Source organism: Mus musculus, chromosome 3 (genome assembly GCF_000001635.26).
Source record: "Mus musculus strain C57BL/6J chromosome 3, GRCm38.p6 C57BL/6J".
In the NCBI taxonomy this organism is placed as follows: Eukaryota; Metazoa; Chordata; class Mammalia; order Rodentia; family Muridae; genus Mus; species Mus musculus.
In genome coordinates this window covers 36,038,021-36,064,991 of record NC_000069.6, presented here as the reverse complement: position 1 = coordinate 36,064,991, position 26,971 = coordinate 36,038,021, and the positions used below count along the sequence as shown (strand labels likewise).

The 26,971-nt window shown below is 39.5% G+C and overlaps 1 protein-coding gene across 1 annotated transcript in view; it reads left to right on the top strand.

The window, feature by feature from the left end:
* The first annotated feature begins 11,444 nt into the window (after positions 1–11,444).
* Ccdc144b (coiled-coil domain containing 144B) overlaps positions 11,445–26,971 on the top strand; it is a 46,301-nt gene continuing 30,774 nt past the window's right edge. Inside the window, exons 1-3 of the mRNA NM_178418.4 lie at positions 11,445–11,558; positions 14,259–14,402; positions 18,092–18,284. Coding sequence (NP_848505.2) covers positions 14,282–14,402; positions 18,092–18,284 — 314 coding nt within the window. The 5' untranslated portion in view covers positions 11,445–11,558; positions 14,259–14,281. The remainder of the gene's footprint in view (positions 11,559–14,258; positions 14,403–18,091; positions 18,285–26,971) is intronic.

Sequence of the window (26,971 nt, the reverse complement as noted above, 5' to 3'; positions counted from 1 at the left end):
CAGGGTTTATTCATATGTCTGTTGTCTTTATTTCTAGGCAGGTTGTCCTGAGGGAACCAGTGTGGCATCAACTGTTACAAGATGACTCCTTCAGAAAATACATGCAGTTTTAACACCAATAGAAAGCATTTATGCCCCACTGGGGACTGCATAAGGAACTTCCCAAACTATGTAGCCCAGAGCCTCACTATTCTTTTCCTTTTATGCACAAAAAGCAAGTAAGAACAGTTAGCGAGAAGTGAAACTACAGAAGCCAAAAAGCAAGGTTAATATGTTTAGGGACTTTCCCAGGTCCTGGCACTATAAACTAGGTCTTTGATGAATTAGGTCTTTGTTCCTATTTTGGCAGGTTAGGGTTTTGGCAGATTGTTGTTGCCTATGTACTGAGTTCTAAGGTCAAAATGGTGTCTCTAAGATGGCATCAGTTGAGTCAGTGTCTCACAGGCTATTGAGGCCACCTTTTAGTCATGGGAGCCAAGGAACTACTTGCCCTAACTTAGTCTGAATCTTAGTAGACTGCCTCTTAAAAAATATCTATCTATCTATCTATCTATCTATCTATCTATCTATCTATCTATCTGTGTAAGAGAAAGAGTATACTAGGCACATGTGTGGAGGTCAGAAGATAGCTTCTCAAGTATTGGACCCGGATCTCCAGGCTTTGTGGCAAGCGACTTCACTCACTAAGCCGTCTTGCTAGCCCACAGACTGCCTCTTGAAAGGTTAGCGTCAGTACTGTAGCCTCTGTTCCATCGATCTGAGATCTCCAGGTGACCCAGGAGTCCCGTTCACACGAATGTGTCCTGCCAGTGTTGCTTTCTTTCTTAAGAGTCACCTTGATCACAATGTCTCTTCACAGCAATAGAACATGGAATAAATCACCTAATGTAGTGGGAACTAACTAAAATACATGAAAGTGATTTTAATGATGTCTCCAAAAATGGGGAGGTAACTCTCCATCTCTCGTTACCAAACAGAGCTTCCAGTAGCAAGCCTGGGTTATACCCAATTGAGTTGTTGGCCAAAGAGCTTCCATGGAAATGCTCCAAACACCCCAGGCTGTTGCCAATACAATAGTTTGCTCTCTGCAAACTGACAAAAAGAGTCCATTGCTGAAGACAACACCCACACTTGGGGAGGTCTAGTGGATGCCAATATAGAACCTTCACCCCTATGTTCTAAAGTCTTGAGTATGGAAAGTTACTCTGCAGGCTACCAAAAGAGAAACACATACAACAACATAGCCACAAAACCTTTGATCTACAGTGTTATCTTCCTTGCAAAATATGCTAAGCCAATGGTCGCACAAACTAGTAGGAGTAGCAAACCAATGTCTGATTTGAACAAGGCCCACTCTATGAGGTAGAACCCATACCCAACACTGCTTGGTTGCCCAAGAATCAGAGACTAGATAGCCTAGAGACCTATGGTAAAATCAAATACCACAGATCTTAAAACACAGTACTAATAAAATGACTCCTACTGATATTCTGCCAAGCTCATAGATCAGTGCCTTATTCAGCCATCATCAGAAAAACTTCCTCCTGCAGTATATGGGAATAAACACAGGGATGCACAGCCAGATATTATGCAGAGAAAGACCTTGGAACACTCAGCTCTAAATGTGATTTCTCTATTAGCCCCTCCCCCCTTCAGAGCTCAGGAGAATCTGCAGAAGAGGAAACATAAAGCGTGTAAGAGCCAGAGAGGATAGAAGATACAAAAAGAACTATGCCCTGTAAAGTCATTGATAAATGGGACCTCATGAAACTGGAATGTTTCTATAAGTCAAAGCTTCTATAAGCTTCTATAAGGAAAGCTTCTTATGGTCAATAAGACAAATCAGGAACCTAAAGATTGGGAAAAAAAATCTTCACTAACTCCACATCTGATAAAGGGCTAATGTCCAAAATATATAAATAACTCAAGAAGTTAATCACAAAAAAACCCAAACAATCCAATCAAAAAATGGGGTATAGAAGCCTCTTCTTTTTAATGAAAGACAGAAATGGGGTGGATTCAAATGGGAGGAGAGAGAGAGGGGTGGAGGGAGGGGGGATTAATTAAAGGATATTTTATGAGAAAATAATTTATTTTCAATAAAAGGGAAATCTTTTTGTTTTATTGTGTGAGTATATTGCCTACATGTATGTATGTCCATCATGTGTTTCCTGGGCTTGGAGAGGCCAGACAATGATGCTGGACTTCCTGGAACTGGGGTTGAGGAGCCTCCAGATGGGTGCTGGGAATTGAATCAGATTGAACACAAGAGTAGCAAATGTCCATGTGACAGCTGAGCCACCTCTCCAGTTCCTTCAGTGACTTTAAAGCATGATTTATTCTTTAGTACTTGTGCAACTGAACTTCTGGGTGTTCAATAGCCATACTTTGACTCCTGTATCAATGTGGTCAGAGGGACAGAAAAAGAGGGCAGTCAAACATGTTTACTTCCGTGATCATCCAGCTCCCATGGGACTATGCGTTGGTTGGTTTGTTTGTTTTATCAAAATGTCTTATATGTCTGGTAAGTCACCTGTCCTATTGTTCAGAGAGCCAAGGAGACCCCATTCTGTGGTTTCTAACCAGTCTGTATTTGCAAAGAAAAGGGTCAGTACACAGATGAAGTCATGGTCAAGCTAGACCTCTGACTCATTCTCAACATATGAAATTACTGATATAAAAATGAAAAAGAATAAAAGATACAGGGACTCCTTCTAAATCCAAGTGCTAACCGACCGTAATGGGTCAGGGTTGGGGTAGGGTTCATTTTGGCAGTCTGCATTGTCATAAGTAATCCTAAATTAAAATGATTGACATACCACAAAACTAAAGTAGAATTTAAAGGAAACAGACAAAAATTCAGCCTTAAACATGATTTCCCATTAAATCCTGTGTATGAGCTGCTGACATACTTGATAAAATATCAGAGCCACTCCAGCTATAATTTTAAAAAAACCCACTCTATTTAGATAGTTTATCTGAATCTATCATTAACTATAGCCTCACTTCAACCCTGGTTTTCTTATAAGATTGTCTTTCTTTTATTATATTTCTTCACCAAATTCCCTTTTTAAATTATTTTTTATCGAGTTATTTTATTTTATTTTATTTTATTTTATTTTATTTTCTGTGCATGAGTGTTTTTGCCTGAATGTATGTCTATGCACCATGTACATACCTGATGCCCACTCAAGACAGAAGAGAGCATCAAATCCCCAAGAACTGGAGTTTTAAACAGTTGAGAGACACCATGTAGGTGCTGGGAATTGAACTTGAGTCCTCTGCAAGAGCAGCCAGACTTCCTAATTATTGAATGCTTCCTTCAGCACCTTTAAGCCACATTCTTAATATATCGTACTCAATATGATTCTAAAAAGAACACTTTCCAAGTGATTGTACCCATGAGGGATGATTCTCCTAAAATAAGCAAGGCCATGGCTTTCCTCACTCTCATCCTTTCTGTGGTCACTGAATGACACAAAAATATTACTCTTGCTTAAACCTTGCATTTTAATCTTGTAAGATTCATGTCTTCTTGGTGATCTAACGGTTTCAAACTCCCCAGTGACACAGGAATTCCAGCTAACTCCCATGACTGGAAATATGAAGCTTCATCTTCATTCAATAGATGAAATAGGAAATTCTGTGGACCTTCTTAAGCGGAGACTCTACCCACAATCAGTACAGAAGCAATTACAGATTATTGATCATCACTTTCTTAGTGGATTTCTGTTGCTGTGACAAAACACTGATAGAAATGTAACATGAGGGCAAAGGACTTATTTGTTATATGGCCCTAATCACTGTCTATCACCGAGTGAAGCCAAGGCAGGAACTTCAGCAGACCATGGTACCACCTTTCCCAGTGGGCTGGAAGGTCTGCACCCATCATTAATAAGGTTCCCCCACAGACTTGCCTACAGGCCAGTCTGATGGAGGGATTTTTCTCTACTGGAGTTACCTCTTCCAAAGTGATCCTGGGTTGTGTCAAGTTGGCAAACTAGCAAGAATTAATTGACTCCTTCTCAACTTAATACAAGCATATCATTATCAAGTATAACTTCTTTTAATTCCAAGATCTCATGTTAATATTACAATGCATCGGTTAACCTACTAACAATAACCACAGAGAAGGCACCAAAATGTGTCAGATGTATTTAACGAATATAAATTAAGTGACTTTCTAGTTTGGATTAGTTTGACAAAAAGTGAGACTAAATTTAAATTCTCCACTTCTCTCCCTGGGTCTGTCTGTGTTACTGTATTGTCTGCGGTCTGTCTGTTGTGTGTGCCTGATCAGATCTGTCTCTATTTCCTGTGTCTGTTTTGTGTTTCTGTATGTGTGTGAATCTACCTGCCCCTAAAAAGTGCTTTGTTCTGCATTTATTGAGCAACACATAAAACAGCCTGGGAAGAGAATGACGGATCCTTTACAGAAATCCTCAACAGAGTTTTTGGTTTTGTTTTTAGACAGTCTCGCAATGTAGCCCTGGCTGGCTTGTGGCTCACTGTGTAGACTAGGTTGGTGTCTGACACAGCAACCCATCTGCTTTCCTCTATTGCTGGAATCTTTCTATAATCAGTACTGAGATACTGACAAGAATGGAAGAGAAATGTCACTAGTGGACTGAAGCCAGGCTAGCTCCTGACAGGCTCCATTCCTGAGTCCAGTTTGCAGTTTCATTTGATACTCTAAAACCACACGGTGGCGCCAGCAAGCAAAGGAAGTGGGATTTTTCCGGGCAGAAGTATACCTGCCAGTTAGCTTTTTACTTTGTAAAGTTACAGTTGACAGGTGTAAGTTTTTGTGACCAGGCTCCTGAGGTCAATCGCTGGCTTTGGCTTTCCAGTTGCCTTGGCCCCTACCCAGAATAGGAGTTAGAGGGTTGAGGTTAGGTTCAGGTAGACTAAGTGAGGTCTGGGTTACTTTTAAAGGCTAGAGGGTTGCAGTTAGAATGCTAGAGGGATAAAGTTAGGTTAAAATTAGGGCTTGGTTTGCAGTTTGGATTAGACATGGGTTAGGGGGGTTTTAGAGTTAGGCTTAGGATAAGGTGTTTAGGGATAGGCTTAGGGTTTAGGACCTTGTTTAAGGTTTCTACTAACGGAAACATCAGTTCCTGTACGAATAATGGCTTCCATGAGGACCTAATTATTTAAAACTGTAATATAAAGTTTATCAACAGACATTGACTGAGTCCAGTACACATTCATGGAATCAAATGTTTGAGTCTAGCATTCATTCTCAACCTTAAGGATAATAACCAATTCTGCCATTCTGTTCAAGCTGGAATTTCGTGCAGGAGCATACGCTGCTACACAGAGCAGAGATGGGACTCGTCGTGCTTCTTGGGAGAAGCATGGATCTCTCTCATGATACCAGTGACAAAATTCATTTCACCATCTTTGTAGTTAAAGGGACTCAGATAGCTCCACCTGGCTCATTGATAAAACCCCACAGGAGAATTCGAGCCAGATGTGTACAGAATATTTCACTCAGATTCTCCACAGGAGCCCATGAAGAGCTTCTCTGAAACAAACCACATCCTGGGACACAAAGCCGATCTTTTAAAAATCCAGAAGATTTTAAATAATTTTCTTTCCTATCTCAGCATAATGCAATAAAACTTAAAGCCAACAGAAAACAAAGCTCTAGGGAGTGCACAAACTCATGAAGATTAAACTGTTCATTATTGAGTCAAGAGAAAAATAAATAAAGGAAATTTAAAATTCCTAAAACTAAATGAAAGTGAAAATATAACACAACATAACCACTGGTAAATATTAAAAGCAATCCTAGGAGGAAAATATACAGATCCAAGTGCCTCAATTAAAATATCAGAAAGAGGCTCTGAGCAGTCTGGTATCCCTGCTGGACCTCCATTGTCATCCTCCATCTGGCCACCTTCATCAGAGCTGTGGATTCTCAACCATACAGACCTGCCGCTCTGGAACCATATAAGGTAAGGATGCACATCAGAGGCCCTCCACACCAGGACAATTGAGGTTAACTCCTTCCCAATACTTACTCCAACACCAATATCCAAGGACCAAAGTCATCCAGATGGCTAAAGGCCCTAGAAAGAACACAATCAAGAAAAGCTAGGGCAAGATGAGACCTTCAGAGTTCAGCTACTCTACTACAGCAAGCCCTGGATATCCTAACATAAACAAAGCACAAGAAAATGACCTTAAATCCAATCTTATAAAGATGATAGAGACCTTCAAAGGGGAAATGAATAAATCCCTTAAAGAAATATGGGAAAATGCAACCAAACAGGTAGAGGCCTTTAAAGAGGAAACAGACAAATCCCTTAAGGAAATACAGGAAAATACAATCAAACAGTTGAAGGAGATAAATAAAACTGTTCAAGACCTGAAAATGGACATCGAAGTAATAAAGAAAATACAAAGTAAGGGAATCCTGGAGGTGGAAAAGCTAGGGAAGAGAACAAGAACAACAAATGCAAGCATTACTAACAGAATACAGGAGCTAGAAGAAAGAATCTCAGGTATGAGAGAGACAATAGAAGAAATTGATACATCAATCAAAGAAAATGTTAAATCTAAAAAATTTCTGACATAAAACATCCAGGAAATCCGAGATACCATGAAAAGGTCTAACTTAAGAAAAATAGGAATAGAAGGTGAAGAGTTCCAACTCCAAGAATCAGAAAATATTTTCAACAAAATAATAAAAGAAAACTTTCCAACATAAAGAAAGAGATGCCTATAAACACACAACAATCCTACAGAACACTAATTAGACTGAACCAGAAAAGACCTTTTAGCAAGTCAATCTCTGCATCCCCAAACCTCTTTCCACAAAGAAACAGATTCCTTGTTCAACAAATGGTCTGGTATAGGAGTTGCCTGAAGGAGCCATTCCCTGAGCATTTCTCAGCCACTGCAAGACTGGGGTCATGTAAAGGCTCTGAAGTTCCCATAGGAAGAGCAGCCCCATAAAGCTCTGATTGTTTGCAGAAGATTACATCAAAGCCTAGGTAGGTACCATCACTCTGGAGTTCCTGCCAGAAACATGAACCTCTCTCTCTCTCTCTCTCTCTCTCTCTCTCTCTCTCTCTCTCTCTCTCTCTCTGTGTGTGTGTGTGTGTGTGTGTGTGTGTGTGAAAATAAGTGAAACATTTGTGTAGTGAAAATTCTAAGACACCGAAAAAGACATTGAAGAAGATATCAGAAGATGAAAATACTCATGAATTGGCAGGATATTGTTAAAATAGTTGTCCTTCCAAAAATCAATCTTCAGGTTAAACACAATTCCCATAAAAATTCTAATGTAATCATTTACAGAAAATAAGAAACAAATTAAGCCAGACACGATGGCTCACACTTTAATTCCAGTACTTGAGAGGCAGAGGAAGGCGAATTTCTGAGTTCAAGGCCAACCTGATCTACAGAGTGAATTGAGGACAACCATGGCTACACAGAGAAACCCTGTCTCAAAAAACGAAAAAAATAAAAAAATAAAAGAAAGAAACAAATTAAATTTCATATGACAGAAGACCCAGGATAGCCAAAATGTGTTATATTTACACATCAGAGTTCAGCTTTTAAGAACTTTTAAGGAAAACATTATCAATATTCTACAAACTGTTCCACAAAATATAAAGGCAAATATTACTACCGATTCATTCTACAAAATTAGTATTACACTGATCCCTCATTCCAAAACTTAGTAAAGCGAGAGGTGAGTTTGGGGGGGGGATATGAGGAGGGGAGAGAAGAGCAGAGGGAAAGGAGGGAAAAATATAGACTAACTTCCTTAATGGTCATAGAGGCAAAGTTTTCAACAAAGTACTTGCAAACCAAATTCAAGAACACGCAAAGACACCACAATAAAATTGCTTCCATATAAGGGACATGAGTTTTGTTGAACATATGCAAACAATAAATGTAATGTAACATTCAGGTAAACTTAGGGACAAAAATCACATGATTATCTTAACAGACTCAGAAAAAGCATTTGACTAAGTCCAACATATTTTCATGACAGAAGTCCCAAATCAGCCAGCAATATAAAGAACATTAAACATAATAAAGTCTATTACAAAAAAACCCTATAGCTAATATTATACCAAATGGCAAAATTTGAGAAAATTTTCTATAAAATCTGGAATCTAACACTATTCTCTCTGACACCCCCTTCTTCTTCTTATACACCATGTCATACTTGAAGTCTTACCTAAAACAGTTAAGATGGGAGAAACAAAAGGGATACAGATAAGAAAGGTGGAAATCATTTTTTAAGATTTATTTATTTTTATTATATATAACTACACTGTAGCTGTCTTCAGACACTCCAGAAGAGGGAGTCAGATCTCATTTTGGATGGTTGTGAGCCACCATGTGGTTGCTGGGATTTGAACTTCGGACCTTCGGAAGAGCAGTCGGGTGCTCTTACCCACTGAGCCATCTCACCAGCCCAGAAATCATTTACCTATAATGTGATCCTGTCTGTAAAAGACCCTATGGACTCTGAAAAACTCTTATATATGACAAATACTTTCAGTGAAGTTGATGAATACAAAATCATGGAGGTCATAGGTGTAGCTAATGGGATTTGTACAGGCTTTGCATTTAATCTATAATCTATTCTTCATAGCAAAGACACATTCACAATATTCATTCTATCAACTCATAAGCGTGGATGGGAGGTCTTTCTTCTTGTGCTTTATTAAGTTTTCCTTTCAAGACCTTAAACCTTTGTTTTATTCATTACTCTCTCTCTGTCCCACTCTCTGTCTCTCTCTCTCTGTCTCTCTTTCTCTGCCTGTCTGTCTCTGTCTCTCTCTGTCTCTGTCTCTGTCTCTCTGTCTCTCTCAGTCATGTATCTATCTGTCTGTATGTGCCTGTTGTGAACTGGTTCTTTTCCTGATACCTTTCTTAGCAAGTTCATTGGTATAAGGGGGAGGCAGGGTAGAGGAGGGATGGTGGGGAGGAATAACTAACACTAAAGCCTTTTGAAAACTCACATGGAAACCTGGAGAAGCTGTCTAAAATACATACACACACAAAAGGAGTTTAAAGAAAATTAACTTATAATGGAAGTTAATATCCCAACTAGACATCATATGCTATCAAATAAGATCCTTAGACTTCACAGGGTATTGCCAATGCTAGTGATCTCCTTTCACAACATGGTGGGAAGATCTTATTGCTGAAGACACCACATAGTTATTGAACATGAAGAAATCTAACTAGTGTTCACCTGGAAACTTCACCTCTACTGAGTAATGTTTATAGTTCTTGAAGGTGCAACTAAAGGACACTATGCTACTAAACGAGACCTTGTTACTAAAGGAGAAATGCGGACATCTTACAGAGACAGTAATTAGCAAAGAAATACTCAACTGGACAACATGTAGAGAGTGAGGGACTTTGGAGGCCTCAGCCATGAATACAATGTCTTTCTCAAACCCCTCCCCTCAGGGCTCAGGGATCTATGTGTAAGAGGCAGTGGAAAGACTGTAAGAGCCAGAGGTGGTCAACAGGTGCCAGGACCGATGCACATAGGAATGCACATACATTGAGACAGAACACCTAAGACCTGCACAAGCCTAAGCCAGACAAAGCCACAGCGCACAGACAGAGAAGTGGGCACAAAGAAGCTATTTGCAGTCAATGGCTGCTCTGAAAGGGAAAGTCAGTTTCTTCAGAGATTTGATAGTAATATGTCGTACACTCTCCAGGACAGGCCCCATGAACTGGGGAAAGGTAAATGACTAGAACACATATGAAAATGCTTTCAATTAAAATTAACTATAAGAAAAAACGTGGAATAAATTTAATGAAGGAAACAATTTATAATATAGCACTGATAATATCACAAAAAAGAGAGCCGTTTGCTTTTTAGAGATATTGTACATGTTAAAGAGACTAAATGCTCAGTGCGGGTTTCTGCTGCTGTGATAAAATGTCATGACGAAGAGCAACTTGGGAGAAGGGGCTTATTTCAACTTAAGTCTTGTAGTCCGTCTCCCAGGGAAGTCAGGATGGTAAGTGAAGGCAGGAACCTCCAGGCTGGAGCTGATGATGCCAAGGCCATGAACGAACATTGCTTAGCTGCTTGCTCAGTCTGCTTTCTTACACTGTCCAGGACCACAGGCCCTTGGGGTTGGGGGAACACCACCCATCATCAGCTGGGACCACCCACATCAATCACTCGTTAAGAAAATGCTACACAAACGTGATTACAGACCTATTATCTGAAGGCATTTTCTCAATTCTGACTCCCTCTACTCAAATAACTCTAGCTTGTATCTATCAAGTTAAAAACAAAACAAAACCAACCAAACTAACAAACAAAAAAAGAAAACAAAACTCTGGATTTCGTTAGTATGTATTGTGGGGTCTCCGGTTCCATATCTAACTTTATTAACAGATCTTCTTTGTCTCCTTTGGTAAGTTAGAGAAAGCATGTCTCTATGCTGTCAGTGTCACAGAGCAGAAACTGTTTCATTGACACTTTGATACTATTCTCTCCACCTCCTTCATCTCTGCCCTAAGCTTCACTACTTTCTTTCCAGTGGTTTTGTTTGTTTTACTTTCCCTCCTTTTGTTTGTCTTCTTATTGTTGCTTTTTGATACAGCCTCTCATGTAGCTCAGGTTAGCTTTAAAATCACCATGTAATCAAGAAGAGGTTAGCCTTGAACACCTGATTCTCTTCCTTCCACCTTTTAAGAGTTGTCTTGTGTTTCTAAGACTGGAGGTACATTAAATTATTAAAGACTTCTTTGATACTTTTCCATGTGGGCAAACATAGCTATGAGCTTTTCACTTAGAACTGATTTTTCTGTGTCTACTTCTGTGTTCTTTTTCATTTAACTCTAGAGTTTTTCAAAACTTTCTCCCTGCTTTCCTTAAGACCTACTGTTTCTTCAGAATATGTACTGTTGCAGTTTCTTGTGGTTTTGTTGTTGTTGTGTTATTTTGTTTTGTTTGTTTGGTTTTGGTTTTTTCCGAGACAGGGTTTCTCTGTATAGCCCTGGCTGTCCTGGAACTCACTTTATAGACCAGGGTGGCCTCGAACTCAGAAATCCGCCTGTCTCTGCCTCCCAAGTGCTGGGATTAAAGGCATGCGCCACCACCGCCCGGCCCAGTTTCTTGTTTTTACATTTCTGTATTCTTTTGCTGATTTTTAGATTTATTGCTAATATATGGAATTCTTTCAATTATTTTGTAATTGTTAAAAATCACATTAAGAAACTAGCAAAAAGATAAGCATGTCACTTGGTGCTTTGAAAAAATCCAACAGTTTATCAACAAAGCTCAAGTAGATATAGAAGTAATGTTCCCATGCAGTGAATATTTGTACTAACAAGGAAAATACTGAAGAACTTTTACAAACTTGCTATATTTGATCCCCTTGCAACACAGGGTGCAGCGACTACCAAAGACCACAGAACGCACGCAGCTCAAGACTCCCAGAGGTCTCTGCGCCTAGCCATAATTCCCACAAGGCCACCACGGGACGGTTGAGCCTCCTGAAAAGAGAACATGGCTAAAGACCACTGTGGTCTCTTGTATTTTCGGTGAAGAGGTGAGAAATAAGGGCTGCTATACGGTCTTAGAAAAACTTATAAAGTTCGCTGATATGAATTCAAAGTTGCGATTTTACAAGTCACTCCAAAATCCAAGTGTATCAGCTTGATTATTGTTTATATTCCAGGGAAAGGGATGGTTTATATGTAATAAAAAGTAAAATATAGCCAATTATAGACCATGAGATTCAAAGCACCGATGGTGTCACTAACTTGAATTGTACGATGCATGTTTGTAGATTCGTGAGTAAGCGGCTAAATACATGTCCATTGAGGAATTGCCTTTGGAAAAAGAAGTGAGCTTCCACAAATTACCTAGGTTTATTTTCATTTTATTTTTAAAAATATTTTCAAGATTTGGGGGTGAGGATATTACTCAGTGGCAAAGTGCTTGCCAGCATTAGACCTGAGATTGGGTCCCCAACACTCATGAAAGACCAGCACTGTAAAACACACAGGTAGGAGGGTTTCCAGGACTAAGACTAGACAAACGGTGCACTCCAGGTTCAAGAAAATCTCTGTATTTAAAAATAAGGTAGAAGGTGCAGCGAGGTTGCCAGTTGGGAGCATTTGGGACTGGACTGGGAGAGGGGTGGGGGTGGGGGATTGGTTCCCAGCATTCTCATCTCATCTCGGCTGGCAACTTCCTGTAACTCCGGTTCCAGTGGACACAATGCCCTCTTATGATCTCCCCCCGACCACCAAGCACGCACGTAGATCTCGAACACATGTAAAATTTAAAAATAATTAAGGTGGCTAAAGAATGATGTGGTGGTTAACAGCACTTGTTGTTCTTTCTGGGGACCAACGCTGGGTTTTCCGATTAATGTGGTGGCCAGGCTACTTACAGGTGAAAGATGCATACACGCCGTCATGCGTGGGCGCACGACACATACACAAATATTTACAGGATTCAGAAGTTATCTATTTTAACAAGATATGGGTGATAATATGGATTCATCTGCCAATATATGACTTAAACACAATTGGAGATAGTACATTCACAACACATGCTCTGGAGTCAGAAATTCTCTGAGTTTAGCCACTGATCTGCTGCATGGCTTGGGTAAGTGATTGGGGCTTTCTCTTTAAAATTTTTATTACATTGATGGGGACACACAACACTTGTCACATGTGTGGAGGACAGAGGACGGCTTATGGAATCAGGCATCCACTTCCACCCTGTGGGTCCTAGGGATTTAGCTCAGGTCCTCAAGTTTGGCAAGAAGTGGGTGAGTGCTAAGCCATCTTGCTAGCCCAGGAACCCAGGAATTTTTCTAATTAATTTCTTCATTATATAACTAATGTGTAACCTACCTCACAATTCTGTGAGGACTGAAATGAATTCAACAAATGACCAGTGCTTAGAATAACAAATGGTAATTACATAGTAGGTCCCAAGAAAGCTAATGCCTATCAATTGAGAATAGGTTTTTCCCAAAGAAGGATTTAAGTAATATTTTCCCAAATTGAATTTAATTCTCATAAAAACTTATTTTATAAAAAGTGGCAATAACAACAGAATACCTGGTGTGTGCCTATTTAATAAAGTAACTGTTTTCCTCTTGCTCAGAGTGAAGTTTGATCTAAATTTAATTGATACATTATTAGTAATCATAGCCTTTGCCCCTTAACGTCCCTTTCTATGACAGGTATGTCACACTGTGGCATTGGTTTTTGGTAGTTTGTAAATACTATCTCTGGGACAAATAACAAAATCATTCTTGTATAAAATGACTTGTAAGTAGTTTGCAAACTCTATGAACAAGATAAATAATATTTTATACAGAGATGACAACAGGTACAGATACTTTTATGTATTTTAAAGATTTATTATCTGTCTTAAAAGGATTTTAATGGTTTTAAAATGCCAAAGGGCAACACTCAGGACAATGATGTAAGCTGCTATAAAACTAAACAAAATAATATTTCATTAAAAACATTATAAAATGCAGCTGCGTGGTGGTGGCACACGCCATTAATTCCAGCACTCAGGAGGCAGAGGCAGGCGGATTTCTGAGCTCAAGGCCAGCCTGGTCTACAGAGTGAGTTCCAGGACAGCCAGGGCTATAGAGAGAGACCCTGTCTCAAAAAAACAAACAAAAAAATCATTATAAAATGCAAAATGATGCACTTTAAAATAAACAGAAGCTTCCGGGAATGTTGAAGGGAGAGAGGAAATTGGAGAGAGGATAAAGGAGTGTAGAGATGACTCAGTAGTTAAGATAACTTGACTGTCCTTGCAGAGGTCCTGAGCAAACACATGGTGGACACAATCATCTGAAATGGGATCTAATTTCTTCTGGTGTGGGTGAAGGCAAAACACTTGTACATGTAAAATACACAAGTAAATAAATCATTTTTTAAAGTATAGAATAGATAGATATGATTAATATGCATATATGCATGTATGGATATCATAATGAACTCTTATTTTGTATGACTAATATACACTAGTACCATAATATTAAAAGGTACATTATAAAAGTTAAATTGAAAATAGAGAATCCATTGTTATGTCAACGAAAACCTAGAAATATTGGTTCATGGGTAGTTCCCTTCTGATGAAACATCAGTTCTTTTCAGAAATCCCTGTAGTTGTAATTGTATAAAATGATTGGCATTGGCTGCTTTGGTACAGATGGCATGTGGTAAACGATATTAAAGTACACTTTGAATTGATATGACTTATTTTAAAGGAGAAACAGAAAGCCTGCCTGCTATGGAAGATGTTGGTGACTTAACTCAGTCATCGGAGACAGCCTCAGAGTATGGCAGGCCTCCCTGCCCTAATTATGAAGCTATACTGAGGCTCATTGAACGTCTCAGCCTGGAATGCAAAGGTAATTCTACCGTGGGTAGATCAGCAGCAGCTCTGCACACTGCTTAGCACTGCACCCCAGAGCACCGACGTGGCTTGGTGCCGCCATGTCAGAGACATGCTATACACTTAAGAAGAAAGAGAACCATACACTATTAGCCATAAATTTTATTCCTACTGTAATTTCTTCAGTGTGGGTGGCACACCCTGGCTTCTTAAAGCCACTGTTTCTCTCTTGTTTACTATGATTAGATAAGGTTATCTTTGTCTCTATCTTGTATGCTTGGAATACCTTGGAATGCCCTAGAATAGTTTCTCTGATAACCTCACCCATCTCTTGAGACCACGGCTTCCTTCACAACCCTAACCATGTATTGTTAACAATTAAGATACGATCATGTTGACACCTTGCTTAAGACCAGCTATTGTTCTGCTTTCATTTATACTATCTGTCTGCGTGCCCATTGTCCATCCTCTGCCTTAGAAGCTTGTCCTTGTAATGGGGTCTTTGATTTCTATAGTTTTACTGAGTTCTTTTTAATACAATGAACTGCACATGTGCAATGTGTACCATTTAAAAAGTTTTGACATACATGTTAGACATATTTAGTCAACATATCAAGACAGTAAGATATCTACCACTCAGAACACTCTTTCCATTCCCACTTTATAATCATTTGTGAGATCACAAAAGTATTTCCGTGTTTGGATCATGTTCCATTCCCTTCTTTCACAAGCACAGACACTGTCAGGTAACATTTTTAGTTTTCCACATGTTGTAACATGTGCAACATAAATCATTGATAATGCTCAACCTTTCACTATGTGCTTATTTATATTTGTTGTTTTCTTTGCAAATGGCCATCCCCAGTTCTTTTGCCAAGTAAAAGTAAGATGGTCTGCTTGATGTTTCCCTTTGTTATCTATGTCCCAGACACCATCCCTTTATCAGCTGTGCCTTTTGATAGGACTTTCCCCCACTCCAGTTTTAGGGTTGTCTATGTAGTCTCTTGAGACTATCTTCCTTAAGTACTGCCTTTTCTTTTGTGCCAGAGAATGAACTCAGGGACCCACACATGATAGGCAAGCATTCTAACATTAAACTACATCCTTTAACCTTAACAATGTAGAACAAGAGTTTAAATTTTTATAAAACCCAATTTAGATTTGGTTCAGTTATGGATTTTGACTCAGGAGAATACCTAATAAATCTTCATTTAGAAGTCTTATAATTTAGGTCCATGTCGAGTTTATTTGCAGTTTAGGATATAGGCCAAGTTCATCTTGTGGTTGCAACATGCAGTTGTTCTTGATCCACACATTGTGAAATCTATCCTTTCTCCCCAGTGCACTCACTGTGCCCTTCCAAAGTAACTAATTTTTTATTTATCTTTTGTCTTTTTTTTTACACTACAGATTTTTTTAACACCCTCTGACTGTTTCACATTCCATACCTCCTTACCACCCTCCTGTCTCCATGAGGATGTCCCTACCCTCCTACCACCCACCCTACCTGACCTCTAAACTCCCTGGGGCCTCCACTCTCTTGAGGGTTAGGTGCATCTTCTCTGGCTGAACCCAGACCTGGAAGTCCTCTGCTGTATATGTTCTGGGGGCCTCCTATCAGCTGGTGTATGCTGCCTGGTTGGTGGCCCAGTGTCTGAGAGATCTTGGGGGTCCAGAATAATTGAGACTGCTGGTCCTCCTACAGGATCACCCTCTTCCTCAGCTTCTTCCGGCCTTTCCCTAATTCAACCACAGGGGTTAGAGGCTTCTGTCCTTTGGTTGGGTGCAAATAATCTGCATCTGACTCTTTCCACAGCTTGTTGGGTCTTCTGGAGTGCAGTTGAAAGACTCTGAGAGGAGTCCCTCGCTCAGGCCTCAGGACAATAGCGGACACCCAAGAACTCATGATAGACCAAGCTTGATGCAAACCACATGAGGCTTTATTCGGGGAAAGCCAGAGCTCTGGGGACAACTCATATCCCACACAGGGGTAGAGGAGTCAACCTCGAGGGGAAAGAGGTCCCAGTTTTTATAGGCCCTCAGGGGGTGATGGAAAAGGGGGAGTAGGGGATTTCCAGATCTAAACAATGTCTATTCTAAAATGATTTCTCAAGAAATGGGTATGGGAGGGGTACAAGGAAAGAGTCTGGTGCAGGTGTAGCAACTCTGGATTGGCCCGGCTGTGGTTGCTGGGGGATTTTCTGACTCTTTCTCAGCAACCAATATCACAAACACCTGGCAATGGGCTTCATCAGTGGGCACACACATGGTTTCAAGGAGCGGTCAAAACATTGGCAGACACACAGGTTCAAGGAGTGGCCAGAGCATTGTGCACCTCTATTTTTCTAAATCAGTGAAGCTAGTTCTGCTAACAGTGACATCTATCTTGCCAATTTCAGGGCTTCTGTGACCTTTTACATTCTGTCAGGATCTTTCCTGGTCATTCTAGGTCCCTTTTTGTGAGTGCTCTATAGCCCCAGTAATAGTGTAAGGCTTTGGGACCTCCCTTGAGCTGAATCCCACTTTGGGCCTGTCACTGGACCTTCTTTTCCTCAGGCTCCTCTCCATTTCCATCTCTGGAGTTCTTTCAGACAGGAACAATTATGGGTCAGAGATGTGACTGTGGGATGGCAACCCCTTCCCTCACTTGATGCCCTGTCTTCCTGCTGGAGGTGGGCTCTATGAGTTCCCTCTCCCTACTTTTGGGCATTTCATCTAAGGTCCCTTCCTTTGAGTCTGTCCCTATAGATTATGTTGCTCTTCACTGATTTATTTGGCTTTCTTTATATTAGTGCCACACTGTTTTGATTACTATATATCTGTTATATTTTAAACCAATCCCTGTTCTTGCTATTTTTTCAGGGTAATTTTTGTAGTTTATATCTTATGCATTTCCATATGATTTTTGGTAGGTCTGCTTTATTTGTGTTTGCTTTTGTATAGTGGTAAAGATTAAACATAAACCTTTGAATATACTCCTTAAATACCTAGCCATTGATGTAGATGCAAATTTTAAAATCAGCTTGCCAATTAAAAACTAAAGTTTGTGGCCCTGCTAACTATTAGACTTTTGAGCATTAACATCTTAGTAAATCTTCAAACTACTAAGCAATAGTTTGCATTTATTTTCATGGGTAACATTTTATATTTTCATGTCATTAATATTTCCATGTCTTTGTGCATTGTATATGTGATATATATATATATATATATATATATATACATACATATATTTCATGTAGTGGATATTTCTATATTGTAGAAGTTTTATTTGTGTTTCAGGTATTTTGATAAAATAATATTCACTTTGTGAAATAACATTTTATTTTAGCTAACACATAGGAATGTATCTTTACTTGCACCTATGGGACTCAGCATAGCATTTCAGTACATGTGCACTGTATGTATAATTACCAAGACATAGCTTTTATAGATCTATAGCCTCAAATGTCTGTCATTTCTTTCCTGTGAGGACATTGAGAATTGTCTCTCCTAGCTGTTTTAAGATACCGAGTAATGCTAAGCATAGTTATCTTACTGTGCTATGTGGATGCAAACTCGATTTTCCTCCCCCAGCGGCCTCATGTCCTTTATATACCTTCTATCTGTCCAGCATTGGGATGGAGGAATGAGAAAACATGCAGTCATTCATATATAAAATGTACTCCTGTATTTTATTCCCACATTGCTTTCTCCCTGGTTCAGATTCTGGTAGCCTATTAAAAATCCAGAATGCAATTCATTCATATAAAAGGTTAATACAACTGAAAACTGGTCACTGCAAAGTACTTCTAGAGAAACTTCAAACAGTGGAGAATGAAGTCAACGGACTCCGTAAGAAGCTTGCAGACGCAGCACGTGAACAACTCCAACAAGGACAAGAACTCTGCAATGTAAGGTATGACGTCAGCTCCCTTTCTAAAATGCCTGGCAGTTACAGGGACAGCTTAGTGGTAGAGACTTTGGCTAGTGGGGGTGGGGGGTCCTGGATTTTATCCCCAGTGCTACACCCAGGGGTTACAGTAGTGTGTGCAATCCCAGTCCTTGCAGGGCAGAGGAAAATCCAAGGCCGAAGGCAGTCTGGGATACATGGGGAAACACTGAAGAAGAAGGGGTAGAGAAGGAAGGTGGAGTTGGGCGGGTGGAGGAGAAGAGGGGAGAAGAAGGGGAAAAAGACTAAGAAGAAACAGCATTAGCAACAGCAGCACTTGTGGTCTGTGGAACATGAAATGTTAGGCATCGGCACAAAAAGTCAGCAGTCACTTCAAGGAGAATAATAGTTTATTCTGGAGTCAGATGTAAGTAGCCATGGCCCAAATATCAACATGGTCACACTTTCATGGACTTTTTATAGTACAAGAAAAGAGAAAATCATAAATTAAGGTATTTTAAAAATACATTGGTGGGGACATTAAGTAGTCAGATTGTGGAAAGCAGAGAAGTATCTGCGATAGGCCACAGATGGAGTCCAATAACATACTTAGCCTTTGGGTTGACGTCTACTGGTTCCCTCTGAACAGAATCATACACAGTAGTCACAGGGTGTTAGCTCAAACAATAGCATACTAATTGCTCCTGACCCAGTCTCTGAGCAAGTCCTTATTCCAGTCTGAAACCTAGAGAGCCAGGATGACACTGTCTACCTTTCTATCAGCATTCTTTTCTGGTTCCCACCAAGATGGCCTCCACTGCTCTCTGGACCTGATGAACCCCTCAATTCTTTATCTTTCATGTCTGGAAAATCAGCACCACAGGAATGCTGCTGCCCTGCTTGAGATGCAGTGCTTTCTCATATACAGTGCACAGCATCTGTATGCTAACTCTGGGAATACACTTTCCTAGGCAGATGCTTTGAAGGATCAGGGAATTTCTTCTGCATAGGTGTTCTGTCTTTAAATGAACTTGGATCAGCAGGAGATGGAGCCTCCAAAGAGTGTGATTTTGCCCTCAGGACATCTTTCCTGTTGTCTCATTGTAGCACAGGGAGTTTCTTTCTCTTTGGTGGTGCTGATCTCTTCAACAATTACAGCTGTTTTCTCAGCATCGACTTGAATACCCTCCTTTCTTGAATTGTTTGTTTGTTTGTTTGTTTGTTTGTTTGTTTTTTAAGACAGGGTTTCTCTGTGTAGCCCTGGCTGTCCTGGAACTCACTCTGTAGACCAGGCTGGCCTCAAACTCAGAAATTCGCCTCTGCCTCTGCCTCCCAAGTGCTGGAATTAAAGGCTTGCGTCTCTGCCAAGTAAGTTAGTCCTATCTCATTAAGTTCATCTTGACTTAGGTCCTTAAAACACAGGCAGAATAAACCAAAATATTGCACAAATGGCCTCTGACCCAGTTTCTGAGGAATTCTTATTCGGCTCTGAAACCTCAAGTGCCAAGACCCAACAACTGTCTACATTTCTATCAGCATTGTTACCCAGCTCCCACTGAAATGGCTGGGTAAATCCTGCTGACAGCGTTCATGGTTTTTTTTCTGACCACCAGTTTCAAACTTTTGGTTATTTCTCCTGCAAACCAGATCTAAAGGTCTGAAAAACACATGGCATGGTCAGATTTATCACAACAATGCTCCTCTTCTCCCTGGCGAATTCTGTTTCCTTTCTTTCCTTCTTTCTCTCTTTTTCTCTTTCTCTCTCTTTCATTTTTCTCTTCTTCTTCTTCTTCTTCTTCTTCTTCTTCTTCTTCTTCTTCTTCTTCTTCTTCTTCTTCTTCTTCTTCTCCTCCTCCTCCTCCTCCTCCTCCTCCTCCTCCTTCTTTTCCTCTTCCTCCTCTTCCTCTTCTTCCTTTTCTTTTGCTGGGATAAAACTATTTTGCAATCAAGTTAACAGAGACAGCATTTGCTTGGCTCACAGTTCCTGGACATGTTCCATCCTGACAGGGAAATCACAGCAGCAGGAGCCTGAGAGATCTGGTCAGAGTGCATGTACAGTCAAGACACAGAGGGCAATGAATATGCACTCAGCTTGCTTTCTTCATTTTATACAAACCTGGCTGACTTGCCCAGGAAATTGTCCTGCCCACAGTCAAGATGGATCTTCCCACACCAATGTATGTAACCAAGATAACCCCAACAGGCATGCTCAGAAGCCCATCCCAGGTGAGTCTAGACTATATCAAGTTGACAATATTAAACTTCACAGTCTCTGGACTTATCTGTGAGGTCATACCTGGATTGTGTTAGTCAAGGTTGGAAGATACAACTTGAAAGTGAACAGCAGCTTTCCACTGGCTGGAGTTCTGAACCAAATGAAAAGGAGGAAATGGACTCAAGGCTAACATGCCATCCCTATTCTTCCTGACTATGAATGCCAAGTGGCCAGCTTCCTCAAAGCCCACCACCATGGTTTCCCTGACTTGCTGAACTGGACACCAGCCAGGGCTGTGAGTCCATCCTTAGTTTGCTTTTATCACAGCAAGGGAGAAAAGTAACTAACACAGAAAGTCAGTAACAAGATTTAGGGGAATTGTGTAAAATTAATGGTGTGTGTGGTAGGCCTGTTGAGCTGATTTATGGGAGGAATGCCAAGGAGTATGCAGCAGTAAGATGAAAAACAAAAACATAGGGTGCTGTCGGCAAGCAGAGCTTAACAATCCAGGCTTCCGGAAGTGTGAAAACAAGTGTTCCTCGGGGAAGGGGTCTGGTCCAGAACTCCCATCAGGTGGTCCCGGACTCACTTCTGCCTCCCTGCCTGCCAATCAGCCACCGTACCATTGCAACTCCTGGCATGGTGTTGAGTCTCACATGGAACTGCAAGTAGCTCTTCCAGACCCAGTCCACCCACCCACCAACTCACCATTCAATGTGTGTGTCCACGATCTCCTTCTTTGTGTGTTTGTTGTTGATGTATAGAAAAGCTCTTGATTTGTGCCAGCTGATTCTGTATCATGTCACATTGCTGAATTTGTTTATCGGTCCTAGAATCTTGGAATCTCTAGCGTACAGTATCATCTGCAACTAGGGATAGTTTGATGTCTTCTTCCTCTGTTGATATTCCTTTAATTTCCCTCTCTTACCTTATTGCTCCAGCTAGTACTTCAGGAACACAGTTGAACGGGAGTGAGATAGAGCATATCTGACTCATTCCTGAGTGCACTTGGGTTGCTTCAAACTTATCTCCGTTTATGATGATATTGAGTGTGTACTTCTCATATGTAGCATTTATTGTGTATGTGCCCTCTAACCCTACATCCTTTAAGACTTTTATGATGATGGCATGTTGGATTTTGTCAAAGGTTTTTGCTGAATCTATTGAGGTGATCATGTGATTTTTGTAACTGTTAACTTATATGGTTTATTGCATTTATTCACTTGGATATCTATGACAAACCATACATGCATTTCAGGGATAAAGCTGACTTATTCCTGGTGTATAATTTTTTGATATTCTATTACTCTATATGCAAGGATTTTTATTGAATAATTTTGAGTCTATGCACATCGGGGATATTGGCCGATAGTAGTCTCTCTCTCTCTCTCTCTGTCTCTCTGTCTCTCTCTGTCTCTGTCTCTCTCTCTCTCTCTCTCTCTCTCTCTCTCTCTCTCTCTCTCTCTCTCTCCTTTCTTTATTTTTTGTATCTTTGCATGATTTCTGTATGAGAGTGAGACTAGCTTCATAGAAGGATTTGGGGAGTGTTCCTTCTGTTTCTTCTTTTTGAGTGGTATAACAAGGACTGGATGTAGATCTTTGAATGCCTGGTAGATTTCTGCTGTGAATCCATCTAGTCTTGAACATTTCTTAGCTGGAAGGCTTTTTACTGCTATTTCAATCTCCTCATTTGTTATAGGCTTCTTTAAGTTATTGAATTCTTTATTTAATTTTGATGTCTTGGCTTAACCTAGAAAACAAGTCATTTATTTTAGATTTTCCAGGTTTGTGGAATGAAGGTTTATAAAATATTTCTATATAAGGCTCTGAATTTCTGTGGTGTCTGTTGTAATGTTTCCCTGTTCATTTCTGGGTGCTCATTTAGGCCCTTTCTCTCTTTTTTTTCAGTCAGTTGGCCAACGGTCTGTCAGTTTTGTTTATCATCTTCTCCAAGAATCAGCTCTTAGGTTTCTGGATTTTTTTTTTTGTGTTGTTTTCTTTGTTTCTATTTCATTAATTTCTGCTCTGGTTTTTCTTATTTCTTGCCATGGGCTGGGTTGAATTTGGGTTGTTCTTGTTTTCACATCTCATTTAGCTGCATTTATTTGTGCTCTTTCCGACTTTTTCATGTTGGCCCTCAGAGCTGTAAATTTCCATTGTAAGACTGCTTTGAATGTGTTCCAGAGGTTTTCATTTGCACTCAGTTCCAGAAACTTTTTCTACTTCTTTCTTGATTTCTTCTTGGACACATTCATTCTTTCGTAATGAGCGTTTTAATTTTCATGGGTTTATGTATTTATGAGAGGTGGCTTTTTTTCTGTTAATCTTAAGATTTATTACACCATGGTAAGATAGGATAAAAGCAATGAGTTCAAATATTTTTGAATTTGTAAATATTTCTTTTGGGTCCCAGTATGTGTTCTATTTTATAAAAGCTTCTATGTGCTGTTGGTGAGAAAGTGAATTCTTGATGTTGAAATAGAATATTCTGTAGCTACCTGTTAAGTCCTATTAATGTATGATGTCAATTAATTCTGATGATTCCCTCTTTTTGTCCAGATAATGGTATATTGGAGAAAGTGGGAGTGTTATAATGGATTGATATTAAGCTGTGTTTTTAATTGCAGTTGTAATTTTTTTATTTTACATTTTGCATTTATTTTGCACGTGTGTGCATGCATACACGTGTCATGACATGTCAGAGGACAACTTGCAGTAGTCAGTTTTCTTGTTCCACCATGTTGTCTTGGGGTAAGCTTAGGTCACCAAGCTTAGTAATAAGGTCTTTTATACTCTGAGCCCTCTCATTGGTCTTTTTTTCTCTTTTTAAAAGTATTATGCTGATTATTGTATAAATTTACAGGACACACTGTGATCATTTGATTTATGTGTACAGTGTACAAAGCTCCAGTCTAGATATATAACATTTCTACTTCTTTAAACATATTATGTATTTTTCTTAATTTTAGTGTTAGTTGCCCACAAAATAATGGCTTCCATTTTGATATATAATGGCATGCATACAGGATATGTATATGGTATGTTCTCCTATTCCCATTACCCTCTTTTGTCCCCTTTCTGCCTGACACTGGTACTCTTCTCCATCCAAATAGTATCCCCCTGGGCTTTCATGTACTCTAGGCTTTCATGAAGGCTCTATGCCCCAGTATAGGGGAATGCCAGGACCAGGAATGGGAGTGGGTGGGTTGGGGAGCAAGGGAAAGTGGGAGAGGATAGGGGATTTTCAGAGGGGAAACTAGGAAAGGGGATAATATTTGAAATGTAAATAAAGAAAATATCTAATAAAAAAGAAATGTAAATAAAGAAAATATCCAATAAAAACATTAAAAAAGAAATAAAAAAATTCTGGGAGGAAGAACTAACAGAAGAAAGGGTCCATAATGGGGGGGGGGAGAGTGTCAAATACCACATGTTTTGTTCATATGCAACATCTAGATTTAACTATATGTAACCATAACTATACATGTACAGACATAATGTATATGACAGAAAGTTCATGAAAGTCAGTACATGCATACTGTGTATGATAGAACAGTTGTAGATTTTTTATGAGATTGGCCACCCCTGAGTTTGATGCATATATGTTTAGGAAAGGAGTGTATTCATGCTTATGTGTTCCCTTGATTAGGAAGAAGTGGCCATACACTTTGCATCTTCTGATTAGTTTCATTTTGATGTCTATTTTGCCAGATATTAGGATAGTGACACCTGATTGCATCCTGGTCCCATGTGACTGGAGTGCTTTGGTCCATTCTTTAACCCAAAGTCAGTGCCTGTCCTTAACTCTAAGATGTGTTTCTTACAGGCAGCAGATGGGTGGGTTTTGTTCTCTGATCCATTCAGTCAGTCTCTGTCTTTTGATTGGAGAATAGAGTCATTGATATTTCAAGTTATTTTTGAAGCATATGTGTTAACTGTTGGTGTTGGTGTGGGGTGGTGGTGTTTGTATGTTCCATGGTATTTTTGTTTTAGTAACTATGGCTCTGTATTTCTTTCCCATGTCTGTTTTCTGTGCTCATTCTCCTCTTTGGTCTGAAATATTGCTGCCTGTATTTTCTTCAGGTTTGATTTGTTAGATATAAATTTTTATAAACTGTTGTCTCAGAGTCTTATTGTTGTGAAGAGACACCATGGCCAAGGCCATGGGCAAGAATATTCAAATCACTCCCTAGCCCCCAATGGCTTATTTAAACACATGAGTCTATGGGGGCTGTTCCTAGCCATAGCACAATGCAACTTCAAAACTTCCCATATATCATAGTCTCAACAATGTTTAAAAGTCCAAAGTTCAAAAACTCTTATGAGATTCATGCAATCTGTTAACTGTAATCCCCTATAAAAATCAAAATTAAAAAGTTTACATGCTTCCAACATCACAGAATATATAATTCAAATCTGAAACGTCATACTGAGGAAATATTGGACCAAAGCAAGACCAAAAACTAGCTGCACAGACTCCAAATTCTGCATCGTCTTGTCTAATGTCCAACAGAGACTAGCCATCACAATATAGCCCTTGTCAGTTTGACACACAATCATATCTCCTTATGTCCAAATGAAATAATAGCTAGGTCATAATAATGCCTGACATGACATAACTGTCCCTTGCTCAACTGCAAATGCATAAACAATAAGATTAAATCAGTGGGATCCTGCCCTGGAGTCACTACTCCTTTTAAATCATTTAATATCCTTCAACACGGAATTTAGCTCCATTCTATTTCTTGGTGCCCTTTTAATAGTTGAAGCATACATTTTGTATTTTTCTTTTCTAACCTTGCTACACTTCATCAAAATACTCTTCATAAGCATGAACCACAGGACAGAGTCTATACTGGGCTTTTTTGAAACTTCCTTTGTCATTGCAAATCTAAATTTCTTCACCTTAGCCTCAGACAGACCCTTCAGACAAGGGCAAAAAGCAGCCCCATTTGTCACCAAAATATCACAAGAATAATCTCTATTCAATATACTAAAATTCTCTTCCTCTGAAACCACAGGCCCCAGAGTTCAAATCACCCTCAGGACTAATGTCTTCCATATTCCTCTTAGGATGTTCCGTTAAGCCCTGCTTAAAGCATTCCACTGCTTTCCAAAGTCTACAAACTCCACATTTTTCCAAACAAAAACATGATCAGGTCTATCACAGCAATACCCCAGTCCTTGGTACCAACTTCTGTCTTTGTTAGGGTTTTGTTGCTGTAAAGGGACACTATGACCAAGGAAACTCTTATAAAGGCAGACATTTAATTGGGACTGACTCATAGCTTCAGCAGCTCATTGTCATCATAGTAGGAAGCCTGGCAGGAAGCAGGCAGACATGGTAATGGAGGAGCCTAGAGTTCTACATCTTGATCTGTAGGCAACAGAAGGGAACTGTCTTCCTCAGGTAGCCAGGAAGAGGGTCTGGATCACATTGGCCAAACTTGAGCATGTTTATGAGACCTCAAAATCCCACAGTTACACAATTCCTCTACCAAGACCACATCTCCTCCACTAAAGCCACACCTCCTAATAGTGCCCCATCCCATGGGCCAAGCATCCACTAACTACCACAGCTGTCTATGTTGTAGAAAGTTTTTCTTTTTTTTTCTACAGTCATGGTAGATAGTTTTGCTAGTCTAGGTTTGCTGTCATTTTGTTTTAAGGATTTGATATGCACTGCTATAGACTCTTTTGTCTTTCAAAAATTTCACTGAGAAGTTAGCTGTTATTCTGATGGAATATTTCTTGCATATGTTACTTGCAATTTTTTCTCTTGTAGCTGTCTATACATTTTCTTTGTTACTTGGTGTTTTAACCATAGTATGCTGTGGGGATTTTCCTTCTGATCTTGTCTATTTGGTGTTCCATTTGCTCCTTGTATTTGTATGGATGTGTCTTTTCTTGGTTTGGAGACATTTTCTACTATGATCCTCTTGAAGATCTGGTCTATGCCATTGACTTAGGATTCTTCATCTATGTTTATAATTCAAATTTCTTTTATGATGTCCCACATTTCCTTTGTGTACCTTTTCTGTTTTTAAATGTTTTCATGTTCATTGATGATTTGGTCTAGATATTCTACTTTATCTTCCATACCTGATATTCTAATTTTTACTTGATTCATTCTATTAACAAGGCTTTCCTTTGAGTCTTCCAGTTGGGCTATTGGGTATTTAATATTTCAATTCCATCTCCATGGAATTTTCAGATTGAGTCCTCATCTGTGTTTCTATTTTCTTATTTAATTTTGCTTTCAAGTCCTGGGTTGCCTTCATCATTTCTATCAGCCTTATGTTTGTGTTTTCTTGGGCAACACTCAGGCATTTCTTCTCCTTAAGCTCTTTCTCCCTGATTTCATTGAACTCTTTCTTTGTGTTTTCTTTAAACTGTTTGAATTCTCCAAGGAGGTTTATGGTTGTTCTTTTAGTTTCTGGGTCTTGAAGTTCACCTAGATAATTCTCATTGGTAATCATTTCTATGAATGTAGTGGAAC